The sequence below is a fragment of the Apium graveolens genome, unplaced genomic scaffold (genome assembly GCF_009905375.1).
Source record: "Apium graveolens cultivar Ventura unplaced genomic scaffold, ASM990537v1 ctg7000, whole genome shotgun sequence".
NCBI classification, from domain to species: Eukaryota; Viridiplantae; Streptophyta; class Magnoliopsida; order Apiales; family Apiaceae; genus Apium; species Apium graveolens.
Genome location: NW_027419959.1, coordinates 48,173 through 67,965, shown reverse-complemented (window position 1 = coordinate 67,965; position 19,793 = coordinate 48,173). Strand labels below are relative to the sequence as shown.

The 19,793-nt window shown below is 35.2% G+C and overlaps 1 protein-coding gene across 9 annotated transcripts; it reads right to left on the bottom strand.

Moving 5' to 3' along the window:
• Nucleotides 1–984: 984 nt before the first annotated feature.
• Nucleotides 985–19,004, bottom strand: LOC141703703 (LRR receptor-like serine/threonine-protein kinase FEI 1). 9 transcript variants are annotated; one of them, XM_074507140.1, is made up of 14 exons: nt 18,638–19,004; nt 18,306–18,441; nt 18,142–18,213; nt 17,992–18,063; nt 17,806–17,877; nt 17,617–17,688; nt 17,468–17,539; nt 17,149–17,258; nt 16,821–16,997; nt 16,409–16,741; nt 15,700–15,951; nt 14,451–14,584; nt 1,441–1,788; nt 986–1,314 (listed from the first exon to the last, which is right to left on the bottom strand). In XM_074507140.1, the coding sequence occupies exons 1-14, from the start codon at nt 18,723–18,725 to the stop codon at nt 1,036–1,038; spliced, it is 2,217 nt and encodes a 738-aa protein (XP_074363241.1). In that variant the 5' UTR covers nt 18,726–19,004; the 3' UTR covers nt 986–1,035. The 9 variants fall into 9 exon arrangements, 6 of the variants coding, with proteins under 6 accessions (XP_074363240.1, XP_074363241.1, XP_074363246.1 ...); XR_012567643.1 differs by lacking the exon at nt 986–1,314 and adding an exon at nt 2,160–2,266 and having other exon boundaries at nt 1,674–1,788; nt 18,638–19,001; XM_074507145.1 differs by lacking the exon at nt 986–1,314 and adding an exon at nt 2,193–2,266 and having other exon boundaries at nt 1,678–1,788; nt 18,638–19,001.
• Between the last annotated feature and the right edge of the window lie 789 nt (nt 19,005–19,793).

Below are 19,793 nucleotides of genomic sequence, written 5' to 3'. Positions count from 1 at the left end.
CCACCTCGATGTGTTTCGTCCGTTCATGAAATATGGGATTAGCAGCAATTGAGATAGCAGCCTGGTTGTCACAATGGAGCACAGTTGGAGGCAATTGAGTAACCCCATATCTAGAAGTAAGGCACGAAGCCAAGTCACCTCACAAATAGTCATGGCCATAGCACGATACTCCGCCTCTGCTGTGGACCGAGAAACCACAAATTATTTCTTATTTCCAGGAAATAGGAGGGTCTCCAAGCAAAATACAGTACCCAGTGGTAGATTACGAGTGGTTGGGAAACTAGCCCAATCACTATCACAATATGCCTGGAGCTGAACAGCAGATGAGGAAGTAAGCAACAAACCTTGATCAGAGGTGCCAAGCAAGTACCGGATAAGTTGTTTGGTAGCTTGCATATGAGCAGTTGTAGGCTGATGCATAAACTGACTTAGAATATGGATTGCAAACGTGATGTCTGGTCGAGTCACAGTAAGGTAAATAAGCTTTCCTAATAGACGCTGAAAAGGCTGAGGATTAGACAAGATATCACCTGTTTGAGGTGTTAATTTCAGATGACTGTCAAGAGGAATCTTCAAAGGTGTAGCATGATCCATGCGAAATTCACGAATAAGATCCAACAAATATTTCTTCTGAGAGATGAAAAAACCAGAAGCATTTTATGTATTTCAATTCCAAGAAAATAACTAATATTACCTAGATCTTTCATATGAAAGGCTTGTGATAACATAGTTTTGAGCTCTGAAATGGCAGTAGCTGAAACACCAGCAAGTAGTAAATCATCCACATAAATGAGGATCAAAGTAATAGAAGAGGTAGTAGTTTTAGTCAAGAGACTTGAATCACTTTTTGATTGAACATAATCATCACATAACAAAGTGTCTGAGAGTTTGCAGAACCACATCCTGGGAGCCTGTTTCAAGCCATACATGATCTTTTTAAGCTTGCAGACGAGATTTGTTTAGGATTATGAGTAGCAGATTGACTAGAAATTCGACAACTATAATGGAAGAGTCGTATATGCCTCTTCATGGAGATCACCATGCAAAAAAGCATTGGTGACATATATTTGCACCACACTCCATTGATACACTGCAGCCACATAAATGAGGATCAAAGTAATAGAAGAGGTAGTAGTTGAGCTCTGAAATGACAGTAGCAGAATCACCATCAAGTAGTAAATCATCCACATAAATGAGGATCAACGTAATAGAAGAGGTAGTAGTTTTAGTAAAGAGACTTGGATCACTTTTTGATTGAACATAATCATCATATAACAAAGTGTCCGAGAGTTTGCAGAACCACATCCTGGGAGCCTGTTTCAAGCCATACATGATCTTTTTAAGCTTGCAGACGAGATTAGTTTTAGGATTATGAGTAGCAGATTGACTAGAAATTCGACAATCATAATGTGTATATCCTTGAGGAAGAGTCATATATACCTCTTCATGGAGATCACCATGCAAAAAAGCATTGGTGACATCCATTTGCACCACACTCCATTGATACACTGCAGCCAAAGCTAATAAATTTCTCACAGTAAAAAGCTTCGTAATAGGAGCAAAAGTTTCCAGATAATCCACACCAAGTTGTTGTTTGCATCCAAGAACAACCAACCTGCTTTTATACCTCTCAATAGTACCATCATATTTGTACTTAGTCTTGAACAACCACTTGCTTCCAATAGCCTTTTTATGAGCTGGAAGGGGAACTATATCCCAGGTACCATTTCTTTCCAAGGCCTCTAATTCAACATTCATGGCTGTAATCCCGTGAGAAAATTGCACGGCCTGAGAAAAATGAACAGGATCCACACATGTAGTTAATGATGCCAAGAAACAAGAAAAATCTATGGGAACCACATGTGATATAACTGGAGAAATTTGAGAAGCATTTAAGCTTTTGTAGTTTTTCAAATAGGAGGGTGGCTTAGAAATTCTAGTATGTGACGCCCTCCAAACCCGGGGTCTATATTTGGGGGTCACTTGCCACTAAATTATAATAAAATAATTACAGTGAAATAATATAATAAATATGACCCCTTTACCTGCACTGGATCGATCACATGTTATAGTATGAAACAGGAACTAATACAAACCAACTGTTATTACAAACCATAAGTCTAATTAGTTTTACAACTTATTCAAACTTTATTACAAACCTTTATACTATTCAAGCGTCCCAAACTGCCTACCTGAAAATACACCAAACTACCTACAAGCACTTGACCTCTAATCAAACCTGGAACTCAAGCCCGCTCCGGTTTAGCTGAAAGAATCAGGATATGAAATAAGTATGAGCGAAAGAAATGCTCAGCAAGCAGTAAATAGCTTATGATTTGGAACAACAACAACAGCATATCTGATGAACAAAACCAAGCCACAATACCTGAACAGTATCAAAAACTGATATATCTATTTGATAATAGACAACATTTGTAATATATTTTGTTTTGGGATTGGAATCCTCGAACGACGGTGTGTTGTCGCCGGTGATCAGCCGCGGAGCAACACCGGTATGCCGAAGCATATCCAACTAAACAAAAGGTACCCAAGGCACATATCGGCCTAGCAAGGTGTTATATCCTGTATAACACATAGCTCACGCTGGACCGCCACCACGGCCTCTTACGCAACCATCCAACCCATAAAAACAATTTTACGTCAAAGGAGTCGAATCAAATGACATCCTTAACCACATAACTCCCCATTTCTCATGGTCCAGAGTTTTATCAACATCTAATGGCGAAACAACCAGAATAATTAGTTATTCGCTAATCTTAATTCAAAGTTTCACTGTATAAAGTAAGTTATAGAGAAATGTAATGATATTTTTATATTATGAACTTAGAATAGTAGAGAAATTGAACGAATAAATTCAGAGTCGATATCACTTGAATGATAAGGGATGACATAAATAATTACATAATATAATTCGAAGTAAACGTCACTTGAACGATAAGTGAAGTTAGGGTATTTTCCTGGTATGCTCGATAATCTCTTACTATAACTCTGCTTATAGCTGCCGGCTACTATCTCTGTCTACCACTTGACCGCACTCCTTTCTACTTGATTCTATAAACAAAAGGACTATCTTAATTGATAGAACCAAACTCAATCGACGTAACTATACGTCTTGACATCTACCCGAACGTTTATAAATAAACATGACATTTTAAATCTATAAATAGATAGCATGCATATCACCTAGCATGTAATCATGGTATTCATATAACACGTAATCACATATTTCATGTAACACATAAGTCAGATCATTAAAAGATATGTCTTAGTGCGTTCCGAATGAAAATAAGGTCAATATTAGCATTTACCGATCAAATACCGACTTAAACTCATACACAAATCAAATGACATTGCAATACAAAAGAAATTAGGACTCAAAAGTATTTTATTGGAAGCGTAACATTTTTCTGAGTCTGTACGCGTTCGTTTCGTATTAAACGGACGAACGGTTTAATTATTATGAATAAAACCAGAAATAAATGGAAATAAATCAATTAATAATAATATTAATTGATTTTTAAATACCAAAATGTAATTTTTAAAAACCTAAAAATAATTTCTAGAAATTATTTGAATTAATTATAAATAATTTACATTTATTTAACTATTTATAAATAAAATTAATTGATTAATTGATTTTTAATCAGTTAATTAAGTTCATAAACAATTAAATAAAATAAATTATAAATAATTAAATCAAATTGTATTTTTGAAAATAACTAAAGAAAATAATTTTAGGAATTCAAAATAATGCAGAAAATAATTTTTAGAATTAAAAATAATAAGTAAATGATTTTTACATATAAAATAAATGATTTTTAAAAATAAAAATGATTTTTAAAATAAATTATAAAAGAAAACACATAAACATATTTTTTTGATTTGCAGTTTGGGAAAACAGATTGAACCCGGGTCAAGAGACCGGGTCATAGCCGGGTCGGCAAGAACCCTAACGGGTTTATAAGAACACGGCCGGAATCCTCACCGGTTTCTGGGGATTACCAGATTCCGGTTGACTGAAAATAATCCGGGAACTTTAATTTCCCAGAAACGGACTCGATTCACAGCGGTTTCAGTCCAAAGCAGTCCTGAATTCAATTACAACAACACAACAAAGCAATAAGGATTCAAACAATCATATGTCACCACCACAACCCAAAACCGATCAAGTAAACAAAGAACTCCGGCAACTCGTCGGCAAATTCCGATTAACAGATAAATTCGATGAAAACCATCGATCTTTACCTCAATATAAAGCCCAGATTATTTACAAATATATACAATGAATCTTAACAACAACCCATCATCGATTTAGCCGGAAAAATAAAAAGAAAATCCAAAAATAATACTAAAGTCGACCTCTTACGAATTGAACTCGAGAATTCACGGAGTTCATATAAAACTATTAGGTTTAACCTGATAAACACGGTTCTAACATTCAATTTAATCAACAAACCTCAGAAATCAAAACCCCAACATAATCGATTATAAACGAAATCGAAAAGTTCGATTCATTTACCCTATGTGAACTTTGATGATGGATTGAGAAAATACTCGATATAAGCTTCGATTTGGTCTAAAGATTGCCACCAACGATTGTAGAATCAGCGTTGAATCGATCCAAATCGATTATGAACAAACCCTAACCCCCATTTTCTATTTTCTGAGTTTTTGTTTTATTTTTAGTAATTTCTGAAAATAAAGTAAAATAAAATAAAACAATTCCGCTGTTTATATATACAGGAATTTTAATACCCCAAAATAATTTAAGGGTGTTTTTATCCCCTAATTATAATAATTAGGGCCCCAAAATAATAATTACGGGGAATAATTTAAAAACAATAAAATACAAAATTAATGTCAAAATTCCCCGAATATTGCGAATAATTCAAAAATGCAATAATAAAGGGTATTTGAAATACGAATAATTTTATAAAAATAAAAACATTGATTTTGTGGGGTTTGACGTCCCGGTGGGGTCCCGGTCCGTTGATTTTTTTGAAAAACAGGAACGATCCTTAAATTACCAGAAAAACCCGATAACACATAAAAGTTATTGAAACACGCGTAAAATGAAATAAAATGGAGGTCTTAATAAAGACGCTAATAAATACGCGTCCAGGTTGTAGATAAATTAATATAATTGCAGTTTAAACATATATTAATTAATCGAAAAATTTTCTGGCCCGCACGAAAACACAGATAACAGTTATAACTTCTCATATCATGACAATAATTACTTTAAATTTATAAAACACGCAATATTTATTTATTTAACATATAATATTCACATAATTTTCCCGGATATTACATCCTTCCCCCCTTAACAGGATTATGTCCTCAGAATCAGCCTAGGAAAATAAGTGAGGATACTTGGATCGCATTTCGCTTTCCAATTCCCAAGTCGACTCTTCAACCTTGGGATTCCTCCACAAGACTCGTACTAACGACACAGACTTATTCCTAAGCATTCTTTCGTTCCTATCTAAAATTTGCAGTGGTTGCTCTACAAAAGATAAATCTGGCTGAATCTCGATTGGCTCATATTCTATCACATGGTTGGAATCAGACAAATAACGCTTCAACATTGACACATGGAACACGTTGTGGATATGCTGCATGTGAGGTGGTAACGCTAACTCGTAAGCAACCTTTCCCACACGCCTCAAAATCTCAAAAGGGCCAACATAACGCGGACTCAGCTTTCCTTTCTTTCCAAATCTTGATAAACCTTTCCAAGGCGAAACCTTTAATAGCACTGCTTCACCAACTTCAAATTCCATATCTTTTCTGATAGGATCAACATATCTGCGTTGACGATCTTGAGCTGCCATTAATCTTTTCCGAATAAGTTCTATTTTCTCCTTTGTCTACTGGATCAATTCTGGACCCAAAATCTTTCTCTCACCAACCTCATCCCAACATATTGGAGACCTGCATCTCCTCCCGTACAAAGCTTCGTAAGGCGGCATTCCAATGCTGGCATGATAACTATTGTTGTAGGATAATTCAACCAATAGCAAATGTTCGTCCCAACTTCCTTCAAAATCTAGTGCACAAACCCTTAACATATCTTCTATAGTCTGTATCGTCCTTTCACTTTGACCGTCTGTCTGCGGATGATACGCGGTACTCATGTTCAGCTTCATTCCGAGATAATCTTGAAAACTTCTCCAAAATCTTGAATTAAATCGAGGATCTCTGTCTGAAACTATGGATACTGGAACTCCATATCGGGTCACAATTTCCTTAAGATATAACCATACCAATTTATCCATTGAAAATCTCTCGTTGATAGGAAGAAAATGCGTTGACTTTGTCAATCTGTCAATAATAACCCAAATAGCATCATGATTTGCCCTGGTCCTCGGTAATCCAACTACGAAATCCAGCGCAATATGTTCCCACTTCCATTCTGGAATGTCCAATGGCTGTATCAGTCTACTGGGCCTTTGATGTTCCGTTTTGACTCGCTGGCAAGTGTAACACTTACTTACCCATTCTGCAATTTTCTTCTTCATGTTTGGCCACCAAAAGTTTTCTCTTAAATCCCTGTACATCTTGGTACTCCCGGGATGAATTGAATATCTATAGTTGTGAGCGTCTCGAAGAATTTCATTTTTCAGCTCGGCTACGTTGGGTATCCATATTCTTGAAGAAAATCTTAATATTCCTTTATCATCCTTTTGACTTCCTATCTCTTCTCCTGTCAAACTGTCTCGTTCATTGCTCATTACTTCTTCCTGACATCTTCTTATTTTCTCTAATAGTTCTGGTTGAAAAGACATTGCACACAATACTTCTGTAGACATACTTGGGATACTGACCTCTATTTCCAGCTTCTCAAATTCCTTGATCAATTCCTCAGATGAAGTTATCATGTTCAGCCTTTCTTTTCTGCTCAGCGCGTCGGCCACCACATTTGCTTTTCGTGGATGATAGTTGATAGTACAGTCGTAGTCCTTGATTAGTTCTAGCCATCTTCGTTGTCTCATATTCAATTCCTTCTGGGTAAAGATATACTTTAAACTCTTGTGGTCCGTGTAGGTCTCGCACTTTTCCCCATAAAGATAATGCCTCCAGATCTTCAATGCAAATACTATAGCTACTAATTCAAGATCATGAGTTGGATACTTCTCTTCATGTGGCTTCAACTATCTTGAAGTGTAGGCTATCACCTTGTCATGCTGCATCAAAACACATCCCAATCCTTTGTATGAAGCATCACTGTAAATCACAAAATTTCCTTGTTCATCTGGAAAGACTAGTACTGGTGAAGATACTAATCGATTCTTTAATTCTTGGTAACTTTCTTCACATTTCTCATCCCATTCAAATTTCTGATTCTTCCTGGTGAGCTTTGTCAACGGCGTAGCTATCTTTGCAAAATCTTGTACGAATCTTCTATAGTAACCTGCTAATCTCATGAAACTTCGTACTTCCGTTGATGTCTTTGGCCTCTCCCAGTTGATTATGGCTTCAATCTTTGCTGGATCCACTTCCACTCCTTTATTGCTAATCACGTGCCCAAGAAATCGTACTTCTTTTAACCAAAATTCACACTTGGAAAACTTTGCGTACAATTTCTCCTGTCGCAGTATCTCCAAAACTATCCTCAAATGCTCTGCGTGCTCCTTTTCTGTTTTAGAATAGATCAAGATGTCGTCTATGAACACGATCACGAATTTATCCAAATATTTCTTGAATACTCGAATCATCAGATCCATGAAAGCTGCTGGTGCGTTGGTTAATCCAAATGCCCTCACTAGAAACTCATAATGCCCATATCTAGTTCTGAATGCGGTCTTCAGAATATCTTCAGACTTAATCTTCAGTTGATGATATCCGGATCTTTAATCAATTTTAGAAAACCATACAGCGCCTCTTAATTGGTCAAACAAATCATCGATCCTCGGCAACGAGTACTTGTTCTTAATGGTCAGCTTATTTAGTTCTCGATAGTCAATATACAGTCGCATACTCCCGTCCTTCTTCTTAACAAACAGTACTGGTGCGCCCCACGGGGATACACTGGGTCTCATAACTCCTTTCTCCAAAAGATCTTGCAGTTGAGTTGCCAATTCTTTCATCTCCACTGGTATCATCCGGTACGGAGCTTTAGAAACTGGTTCTGTTCCGGGTGCTAGATCAATTGCAAACTCAATTTCTCTATCGGGAGGTAATCCTAGTAGATCGTCTGGAAAAACAACTGGAAATTCGTTGACAACTGGAATCGCTTCTAGTGCTGGAACTTCCTTGCTGGTGTCTATCACATGGGCCAAATACGCTTCGCAATTCTGACACAATAACTTCTTCACTTGAGCTATCGTTAAGAACTTCTTCTCTTGCCTATTTCCTCGTAATACCACCATCTTCTTACTACCCAATATCTGAAGTCTCACTTTCCTATTCTTATAATCAATCTGAGCATTATTTTCGGACAACCAATCCATTCCTAAAATAACGTCAAATTCTCCCAACTTAAAAGGTATCAAGTTGGCATAGAAATGATGCCCCCCTATCTCAATATCACACCTCGGGCACACTCGGTCGACGGAAACTTGATTCTTATTAGCTAACTCTATCATTAATGCTTGTTCTAACAATTTAACTTCGCAATGCAGTTTATCGACAAAATCTTGAGAAATAAATGACCTTGTAGCTCCAGAATCAAATAAAAATTTAGCATCTACAGAGTTGACTGGAAGTGTACCTGCAACCACGTCTGAACTCTGAACGGTATCCTTCATAGTCATATTGAATGTCCTGGCCTTGGGCTGGTCCTTTGCTGGTGGTCCTTCATTCCTTGGCACATTAACTGCTGGTTCACTTTTCTGGCAGTCCCTGGCAATATACCCCATCTTTCTACATTTAAAGCACACTGTCCCAGATTTCTGAGCTATAGTCTGACTTCGACACTCATTAGCATAGTGTCCCTTCTGATTGCACTTGTAACACAACATATTATCCTTACAAATCCTAAAATGCCTTCTACCACAAAATTTACATTCTGGTATTGGTGGACGATTGAGCCTCTGCTGATTTGAATTCTGGAAATGGTTCCCATTCCCTGGTTGTGGTTTCTTAAATCCCACACTCTTATTATCTTGAAACTCTGGCCTTTCATTAAAACGGCCCTGAAAGTTACCTTGTTGCTGGCCTCCTCATGAGGTTTCTATTTTCCTTTTCTTCCCATCCTTCCCTTTCTGATACATGTCACTTTTACTTTCAATCACCATTGCTTTCTGAACCACTGCCACATATGAAGTCAATTCAAACATGGCCACCCTATTCTGAATCCAAAATCTCAATCCCTGTTCAAACCTTCTTGCTTTCTTTTCATCTGTGTCAACCTGGTCTGGCACGAACCTCGCTAACTCAGTAAACTTAGCTTCGTACTCAGGGACAGTAAGATCTCCCTGGGTCAGGTTCAAGAACTGGATCTCCATTTGATTCTTCATATACCTCGGGAAATATTTCTCCAGGAACAGCTCAGTAAATCTCTCCCAAGTGATAAACGCACCTCCTTCCAATGCTCGTGTGGATTCCCACCAATAGTTTGCCTCACCCTTCAGAAAGTAGCTCACAAATTTGGTCTTCTGTTCAGTTCCTGCTCCGACTAATTCAAAAGCCTTTTCCATCTCCTTGAGCCATGCATTGGCTTCCACGGGATCAGCACTTCCCTTGATCTCAGGTGGCTTTACTGCTTGGAACTGCTTGAAAGTCACTGCAGGTGGTGCTGCTGCTTGCTGCTGTTGCTGTTGTTGCTGTTGTTGCTGTTGTTGCTGCTGTTGCTGTTGTTGCTGTTGTTGCTGTTGTTGCTGCTGCGTAAGATGTAACATCTGCTGCTGCTGCATCAGTCCCAACATCTGGACAATTGCTGGATCCGTACGGCTCTCGGTACGATCCTCTCCTTAATTATTCCTTCTCTTCGGTCCCATTATTCTGGTAAGAAAACAAGCAACATATATAATAATCTGTCAAGTATTGTGTCAAATATGTAGCAATTCCTTAGCATATCAAAATTTCCAAACATTATCTCTTCTCAAAACATCATAAACTTGCTACCATATTAACACAAGCGACATGATTATCACATAATCCTGCTTATTATCTCGAGAATAATAACACAAAGAAAATTTACTCAGAATTATCCAAACCTTTTAAATCCTTACCTGAAATCTCAACTAAACCAACAAAATAGCAGGGCAGTGACAAAAAGACCTAAGGCTAAACGCAAAACAGGAAACCTAAACAACTTAACTATAACCCAGCCCAATAACCTAAATTTAATCCTACAAAAGCTAAACTACGCGCGCCTATCTTATGTGATCTTCCTATGACTCACCTATGACAATCCTAAGCCTGTTTCAGTGACCATAACCTGTAGCTCTGATACCAACCTGTGACACCCTCCAAACCCGGGGTCTAGATTTGGGGGTCACTTGCCACTAAATTATAATAAAATAATCACAGCGGAATAATATAATAAATATGACCCCTTTACTTGCACTGGATCGATCACAGGTTATAGTATGAAACAGGAACTAATACAAACCAACTGTTATTACAAACCATAAGTCTAATTAGTTTTACAACTTATTCAAACTTTATTACAAACCTTTAAACTATTCAAGCGTCCCAAACTGCCTACCTGAAAACACACCAAACTATCTACAAGCACTTGACCTCTAATCAAACCTGGAACTCAAGCCCGCTCCGGTTTAGCTGAAAGAATCAGGATATGAAACAAGTATGAGCGAAAGAAATGCTCAACAAACAGTAAATAGCTTATGATTTGGAACAACAACAACAGTATATCTGATGAACAAAACCAAACCACAATACCTGAACAGTATCAAAAACTGATATATATATATATATATATATGATAATAGACAACATTTGCAATATATTTTGTTTTGGGATTGGAATCCTCGAACGACGGTGTGTTGTCGCCAGTGATCAGCCGCGGAGCAACACCGGTATGCTGAAGCATATCCAACTAAACAAAAGGTACCCAAGGCACATATCGGCCTAGCAAGGTGTTATATCTTGTATTACACATAGCTCACGCTGGACCGCCGCCACGGCCTCTTACGCAACCATCCAATCCATAAAAATAATTTTCCGTCAAAGGAGTCGAATCAAATGACATCCTTAACCACATAACTCCCCATTTCTCATGGTCCGGAGTTTTCTCAACAACTAATGGCAAAATAACAAGAATAATTAGTTATTCGCTAATTTTAATTCAAAGCTTCACTGTATAGAGTAAGTTATAGCGAAATGTAAAAATATTTTTCTATTCTGAACTTAGAATAGTAGAGAAATTGAACGAATAAATTCAGAGTCGATATCACTTGAATGATAAGGGATGACATAAATAATTGCATAATATAATTCGAAGTAAACGTCACTTGAATGATAAGTGAAGTTAGGGTACTTGCCTGGTATGCTCGATAATCTCTTACCATAACTCTGCTTATAGCTGCCGGCTACTATCTCCGTCTACCACTTGACCACACTCCTTGCTACTTGATTCTATAAACAAAAGGACTATCTTAATTGATAGAACCAAACTCAATTGACGTAACTATACGTCTTGACATCTACCTGATCATTTATGAATACGCATGGCATTTTAAATCTATAAACAGATAGCATACATATCACCTAGCATGTAATCATGGTATTCATATACACGTAATCACATATTTCATGTAACACATAAGTCAGATCATTAAAAGATATGTCTTAGTGCGTTTAGAATGAAAATCAGGTCAACATTAGCATTTACCAATCAAATACCGACTTAAACTGATACACAAATCAAATGACATTGCAATACAAAAGAAATTAGGACTCAAAAGTATTTTTATTGGAAGCGTAACATTTTTGTGAGTCTGTACGCGTTCGTTTCGTATTAAACGGACGAACGGTTTAATTATTATGAATAAAACAAGAAATAAATGGAAATAAATCAATTAATAATAATATTAATTGATTTTTAAATACCAAAATGTAATTTTTAAAAACCTAAAAATAATTTTTTAGAAATTATTTGAATTAATTATAAATAATTTACATTTATTTAACTATTTATAAATAAAATTAATTGATTAATTTATTTTTAATCAATTAATTAAATTAATAAATAATTAACTAAAATAAATTATAAATAATTAAATCAAATTGTATTTTTGAAAATAATTAAAGAAAATAATTTTAGGAATTTAAAATAATTGAGAAAATAATTTTTAGAATTAAAAATAATTAGTAAATGATTTTTACATATAAAATAAATAATTTTTAAAAATAAGAAAAGGATTTTTAAATAAATTATAAAAGAAAACACAAAAACATATTTTTTTTGATTTGCAGTTTGGGAAAACAGATTGTACTCGGGTCAAGAGACCGGGTCATAGCCGGGTCGGCAAGAACCCTAACGGGTTTATAAGAACACGGCCGGAATCCTCACCTGTTTCTGGGGATTACCAGATTCTAGTTGACGAAAAATAATCCGGCAACTTTAATTTCCCAGAAACGGACTCGATTCACAGCGGTTTCAGTCCAAAGCAGTCCTGAATTCAATTACAACAACACAGCAAAGCAATAACGATTCAAACAATCAAATGTCACCACCACAACCCAGAAACCGATCAAGTAAACAAAGAACTCCGGCAACTCGTCGGCAAATTCCGATTAACAGATAAATTCGATGAAAACCATCGATCTTTACCTCAATATAAAGCCCAGATTATTTACAAATATATACAATGAATCTTAACAACAACCCATCATCGATTTAGCCGGAAAAATAAAAAGAAAATCCAAATATAATACTAAAGTCGACCTCTTACGAATTAAACTCGAGAATTCACGGAGTTCATATAAAACTATTCGGTTTAACCTAATAAACACGGTTCTAACATTCAATTTAATCTACAAACCTCAGAAATCAAAACCCCAACATAATCGATTATAAACGAAATCGAAAAGTTCGATTCATTTACCCTATGTGAACTCTAATGATGGATTGAGAAACTACTCGATATAAGCTTCGATTTGGTCTAAAGATTGCCACCAATGATTGTAGAATCAGCGTTGAATCAATCCAAATCGATTATGAACAAACCCTAACCCCCATTTTCTATTTTCTGAGTTTTGGTTTTATTTTTAGTAATTTCTGAAAATAAAGTAAAATAAAATAAAACAATTCTGCTCTTTATATATACAGGAATTTTAATACCCCAAAATAATTTAAGGGTGTTTTTATCCCCTAATTATAATAATTAGGGCCCCAAAATAATAATTACGGGGAATAATTTTAAAAACGATAAAATACAAAATTAATGTCAAAATTCCCCGAAAATTGCGAATAATTCAAAAATACAATAATAAAGGGTATTTGAAATACGAATAATTTTATAAAAATAAAAACTTTGATTTTGTGGGGTTTTGACGTCCCGGTGGGGTCCCGGTCCGTTGATTTTTTTGAAAAACAGGAACGATCCTTAAATTACCAGAAAACCCGATAACACATAAAAGGTATTGAAACACGCGTAAAATGAAATAAAACGGAGGTCTTAGTAAAGACGCTAATAAATACGCGTCCCGGTTGCAGATAAATTCATATAATTGCAGTTTAAACATATATTAATTAATCGAAAAATTTACTGGCCCGCACGAAAACACAAATAACAGTTATAACATCTCATATCATGGCAATAATTACTTTAAATTTATAAAACACACAATATTTATTTATTTAACATATAATATTCACATAATTTTCTCGGATATTACATAGTAGACCTTCGCAGATTGATGTCAGGAGGATTAGACTGGTGAGATGTGTCAACATGAGATGATGTGTCAAGATCAACTGGAACAATAGATTCCACAAGAAAATCATCACAATCAACATACCCAGGCTGAACATGAGGAACATCGACTGGTAAAGGCTGAATATATGGCTTTGTAAAGTTAGAATTAAAGGGAAATATGCCCTCATAAAACCTTGCATCTCTGGTAACAAATGTCTGTTTAGTGACACTATTCATCAGTTTGTAACCCTTCTGAAAAGGAGCATAACCAAAAAAAACACAAGCTACTCCTTTTTCTAACAGTTTATCATTATCAGGCTTAGGATTAGAAGCAAAAACGAGACAGCCAAAAGCTTTCATATACCCATAGTCAATTGGAGTTTTATGCAAAGTAAAATAGGGAGTTTGAAACTCCAGAGTTGCAGTAGGAAACCTGTTTATTATATAAACAGCAGTAAGCACAAAGTCACCCCAAAAATCAACAACAAGACCAGATTAAAATTTTAAGGCACGTGCAATTTCCAAAGAATTGCTAATAAAATTTATGTTGCGTTCGGAGGACAGTGGTGTGAGCATGAAGACATAATGGAATGGACGTACCCAGCCAACAACGTTTAAGCCTTGCTTTACAAATGTAGGATCAGTAGGTCTCCTTCCAGTTACAAGCTCCAACAAGAGAACTCCAAAGCTATAAACATCAGACTTCTCGGTCACCATTCCACTTTGCAGATACTCTGCCCAAAAGCAAATAATGCCAAAATGTTAGTACCAGTTACAAACAACATAGATACTCTGTTCCTTGTGACCTGTATGTAGTGTTGGCTGAAGTACTGTCAGAAACTGATTTAATTTTGCAGGAGATGAGAAAATAGCATATTGCCACATAATTATCCAGACTAATTTATACAACATTCAAGTAAGCTATGCCATCTGGATCGACCTAACTCTTGGTAAATGTTTTCCACGTTACTTCTACGAGATAATTTAACTAACATGAATTTGAAAATTGAAAATTCTATAGAAGACATACATGAAATTCCACATTATTTAATGGGTAACTGAACCAAGGTGTTAATCAACCACAGTAAATTGTTTACTCATAAAAAGGATTATAGGTAAATGGTTATGATATAGAAATCTTAAAATCCAAGAGATGTCTTTTGTCTTGTGAAGTATTAGTACAATAGCCTAATGAAATTGGCATTTATAATTTAAATGAATTATCTAAATCAGGGAATAAAAATACATTGGGAAGTATTAGTACAATAGCCAAATGAAATTGGCATTTATAATTTAAATGAATTATTTAAATTAGGGAATAAAAATACACTTAAGTGATATTTAGGGGTACTAAATTGTAGTATGTAATTTTAAAGAAAAAATTAGTATTATAAAAAGTTTCATAAAAACACAGAATTTACAATAAAAATTCTGGAAAATTACAAAAACTCTAAAATTAGGGTTCTTGTGTTCTTGGAGATCAAATGCCTTCTGCTGATGTTATTGGTGTCGGATTGTGGAGTTCGAGTACTCAAACCGGAGCTCTCAATCTGTACTACACTATTCTGTGGTCCGTTTCCTTTTCGGTTATTTCATATTTTAATATTTTAGTCACAAGAAATTTTCCAAAACCCTAATAACAAGACCTCACAACCAGAAATTTTCAGGGTTGTGGTAAACATGAGTATATGTGGCTAGCTGATTCAAATTCAAATTGACTACATAAAAGGACTTTAAACATAACTGAACAATAATAACATTTTTGCTAATGTACAGTCGAATGTTCATTCTTGTTAAGTACTCAGTAGCCTAATATATAAAAGTAACATTTAAGAACCATTATACATACCTGGGGCCAAATACCCAAAAGTGCCAGCAACCACAGGAGTAGTATGAGAACTATCATCCACTAAAAGTTTGGCAAGGCCAAAGTCTGAAACACGGGGATCTAGATTTTCATCAAGGAGTATGTTACTTGACTTAATGTCACGATGGATTATTCTTGGACAACAATCATGGTGCAAGTAAGCCAAGCCTCGAGCAGAACCAAGGGCTATACGCAAACGAGCATTCCAATTCAAGGATCGATCTTCACCATGTTCTAACAAAAATAACAGGATTTTTGGGGTTATTATTGAAAAAAGCCAAGGTAATGCAACATTGATTTACACATGGCAGTGTATTAGAATCTTAAGAGAGACGCGGTCAGAAGAAAAATTATCCAAGTATATCACTAAATGCATTATATAATACTCCATCACAAAACGTTCACCGAACTGTTAACCTCGATTATTATATGAATAAGTGATACCATAATCACCTTGACACTAAGAAAATATATGTAATCCTTGGTTTTTAAATTAAACTATATTTGTTCCAAGACTATATGAGGCAAAAAATTCAATTATTATTAAGCTTCTTCTAATCTATAAAACTAATGTTGGGTCTGGACTTTAAGGTTAAAGAAACACCAAAATTGGGTCATTAAAATTTTCATAAAATCTTCTGTGAAGAATTGAACAAACAAATAAAATAATTCTGAAATTTGTGAAGCATACCATGCAAAATTTCATCTAAGCTCCCCATTGCCATGTAGTCATAGATAAGAAGCTTTGCACTAGGGAGCCTGCAGTAACCTCTAAGATTCACTAGATTTATGTGTTTAACACTACCTAAGATCTCCAATTCCCTCTCAAAAACACGGTCACAGCCCTCCCGGCTTCGATCTATTTTTTTAACAGCAAATACCCCACAATCATTCATGACCATCCGATAGACAGTGCCATATCCTCCTGAGCCGACAATATCTTCTTCTGTAAGGGATTCAATTTTCTCTATAATCTCACAAGAAGGATATGGAAGATCACCATGGAAGGTTATAAGCTTGGTGCCTAGAAAATCACCAGACTTAGTATCAAACGATGTTTTACGAGGTAAAGAGTAAGCTGGTATATAGATGGTTTGATATACCTGTCTCCTTGCGAGATTGTTTATAAACCTCTTTGTATTTCTTGGCATCCCTCTCCTTCTTAGATTGCAATCGAACCCAGAAAAAAATAGCAAGCACAAGAAGAATAGCAACACACACTGTAGACACTGCTCCAATGAGAGCTCCTTTGACATAGTGAGATGGTCTCTTATTAGGAACTGCATATGCTCAGGTTCAAAGAACACAAAATAAGCAATTAGAAAATCGTACCTTGGTTGCAACAGGTCAAGTGATTGCATAGTGTTAGACAATAAAACTATAATTATCCTCCTCTACCGGTATTAACATGAATAGAGATACACAAGATACCTGCAGCAACTTCATCACTCTCGGCATGTGGCAATATCACAGGAAAACCCAGTGAAGTGTGACATGGCTTGTTTACTTGTCTCCCACAAAGATCTAGATTACCAATAAACCTAGGCATAAGCAAAACCTCCTTTAAGATAAGCTTGAGAAATCGAAAGCAAAAACTGCTTTGATAAAGGTGTCACGACATCCATATGTCATCCACATGGCGGTACCTTAATTGTTTCGCAACTAGCATTTAAACTACTACCATAATTCCCCACAACAAAAAAGGTAAATAAATGAAATTGTTGATGTTTAATTCAGGTCTAGGGCTTACGACGTGTTTCTGAACTTGCTCAGGACTCCAACATCTGGAATTTCACCCGAAAAGAAGTTTGTAGATAGATTCCTGAAATTGATTGCATTATTATGCACTACATAAGTAACACAAATCTGTTTCAACTAAAAACAAAAATCTTGACTTACAGATTTCGAAGACGTGTGAGACGACCAAGAGATGAAGGTATTGCACCATTAAGTGAATTGCTTGATAAGTCTCTATAAAAACATATCAAAGAGAAATTAATATCCTGGAGTGGAGTGGGAATGCAAGGAAAAAGGTTGTACAAAAAATAGAGTTTATGCTGAATAACATTAATTGACAAAATAACTTACAAAATCGTAAGGGATGAAAGGTTCCCAAGATCTGTAGGAATGCTTCCTTGCAGATAATTACCCCTCAAATACCTAATCATTAAATGTAACAAATTACTTGTCTTTCTCTTTAAATCATTATGCACCTATGTAATCAGAATATAAGGCAACTTAAGGGCAAGAATAGAGTTATGTGATTATACTCACAGAGCTCGAAGTTCAGAACATTTAGCAATTTCCTTCGGAATGAGACCGTGTAAGCTGTTTTGGTGAAGTGCCCTGCTCAAGTCAAGATAGAAATTCAACACAAGTACACTTGGCTATGGAACAATACAGTAACTAATGTGGTAGACTTACAGCCTCTGAAGTCTAGTTAATCGAGCAACGACAGGGGAAATAAATCCTCCAAGCTGCATATAAGGTAAGTTTCTGTAGAACCCAAATCACATTTTTAGAACCTCAAAACACATTGCATATACAGTTATTAAAATTCATATATGTACCAGAATCAAGACACATACATGCTGCGAACTGTTTGGCTGTTGGGATAACAAGAAATACCAGTCCACCCACAAGGAGATTCATCAGTATCTTTCCAGTTGCTTAAAAGATTGTTACTATCATTCAATGTACTTTTCAAATCCAACAATGTGATACCTATACAATCAAAGATCAAATTTTTAAACTTCAAAACATAAAAAGATGGAATCTTGAGAAGGTACTTTTCAAATCCAACAATGTGACACCTATACAATCAAAGATCAAATCTTTAAACTGTAAAACAGAAAAAGATCAAATTTGGAGAAGTAAAAACATCAAAATGAGACATAAATACACAAAAATGTGTAAGCACCATCTTGTGTAAGAGCAAGAGAAGAAATGGTGAAAAGGGCTGCTCCAAGAACTGCTGAAAAGAGCCAAATCTGATTGACCATCTTCATTTCTTGAAAGAAAAGAGCAATCTTTACAACAAACTAGCTATTTAGGGTTGTTATTAGAGTCTGTACTTTGCAAATCTTGAAGTAAAGTAGATAAAAAATGGAGCTTTAAAATTTCAAAGTAGGATTTATAATGGTGGGGTTTTAGAGTAGGTTGAAATGGTGACAAACAATTAAAGAAATGCAAGTTTGAAATGAGAAAATTAGAGGAAATGAGGGGAGTTCTTTTTGGTTTGGTCAGGTTGTTTAATGGAGTTTATTAAGTTGAATAATGATGTGTTGAGTAGTTCTAGTAAAGTAGTTCAATAAAGAAGGTATCGAGAGTTGTGCACAAATTGTATTAGCCGTTTCCCGGTGTAATTCAAAATGGCGTTTTTCTCCAACACCCCCACTCTCGTCAATTTTTGCACGTTTGTACTCGCTGTATGGCTCTTTTTTTACTCGCGTGCACTTGTATTACTTTTAGTTGTATATATTTTATTTCATTTAAATAAATTCTTATTTTATAAATTATAATATAAAAAAGAAAGTCAAAAGAGACCGAAGACCATCTCCAATTAATACTCTCTCTTAAATTTTTTAATCCAACAATTGATTTTACTCTTAATCCAACAATTAGGCACATAGTAAATACAATTTTTTTATAATTTTAACTTGTTTTGATTGATTAATATTTCTTAATAATGGTAGACTCTTGCATTTAAAACAAATACATTAATCAAACGACTCTAAATTTTATAAATTTTAGTGCTTAGCATTTATTTATGGGCACACACTAGACAAACTCTTGATATAAAGATGAAAATGTCCAAAAGTTGCTTGAAAAATACTAATATGTTGAAATCAATAATATTGTTTCATATTTGGAGTCCGAAATTTTATTTTGAAGATTGACTAATGAAAGATCGGGAAAATTACTTTATTTTTAGAGTAAAAATGCCGTGACAGCAAATTCGAGAGTATCATTAAAAATGCTTTAATTTTACTAATCGGAAGTAACATTTGTTTAAAAAAGAAATTACTTGCAATTTTAAAATAGTTATATATTGCAAAATATATAATTAACGGACC

What these genes read in the sequence shown, in the direction of transcription:
- LOC141703703 (XM_074507139.1), bottom strand. Translation starts at nt 18,725, where the DNA reads ATGAAGATGGTCAATCAGATTTGGCTCTTTTCAGCAGTTCTTGGAGCA. An exon ending in CTTAGATGAAATTTTGCATG is followed by an intron (nt 15,952 to 16,408) that starts GTATGCTTCACA and finishes TATTTTTGTTAG; the next exon opens with AACATGGTGAAGATCGATCC. An exon ending in GCTTAAACGTTGTTGGCTGG is followed by an intron (nt 1,789 to 14,450) that starts GTACGTCCATTC and finishes CATTTTTCTCAG; the next exon opens with GCCGTGCAATTTTCTCACGG.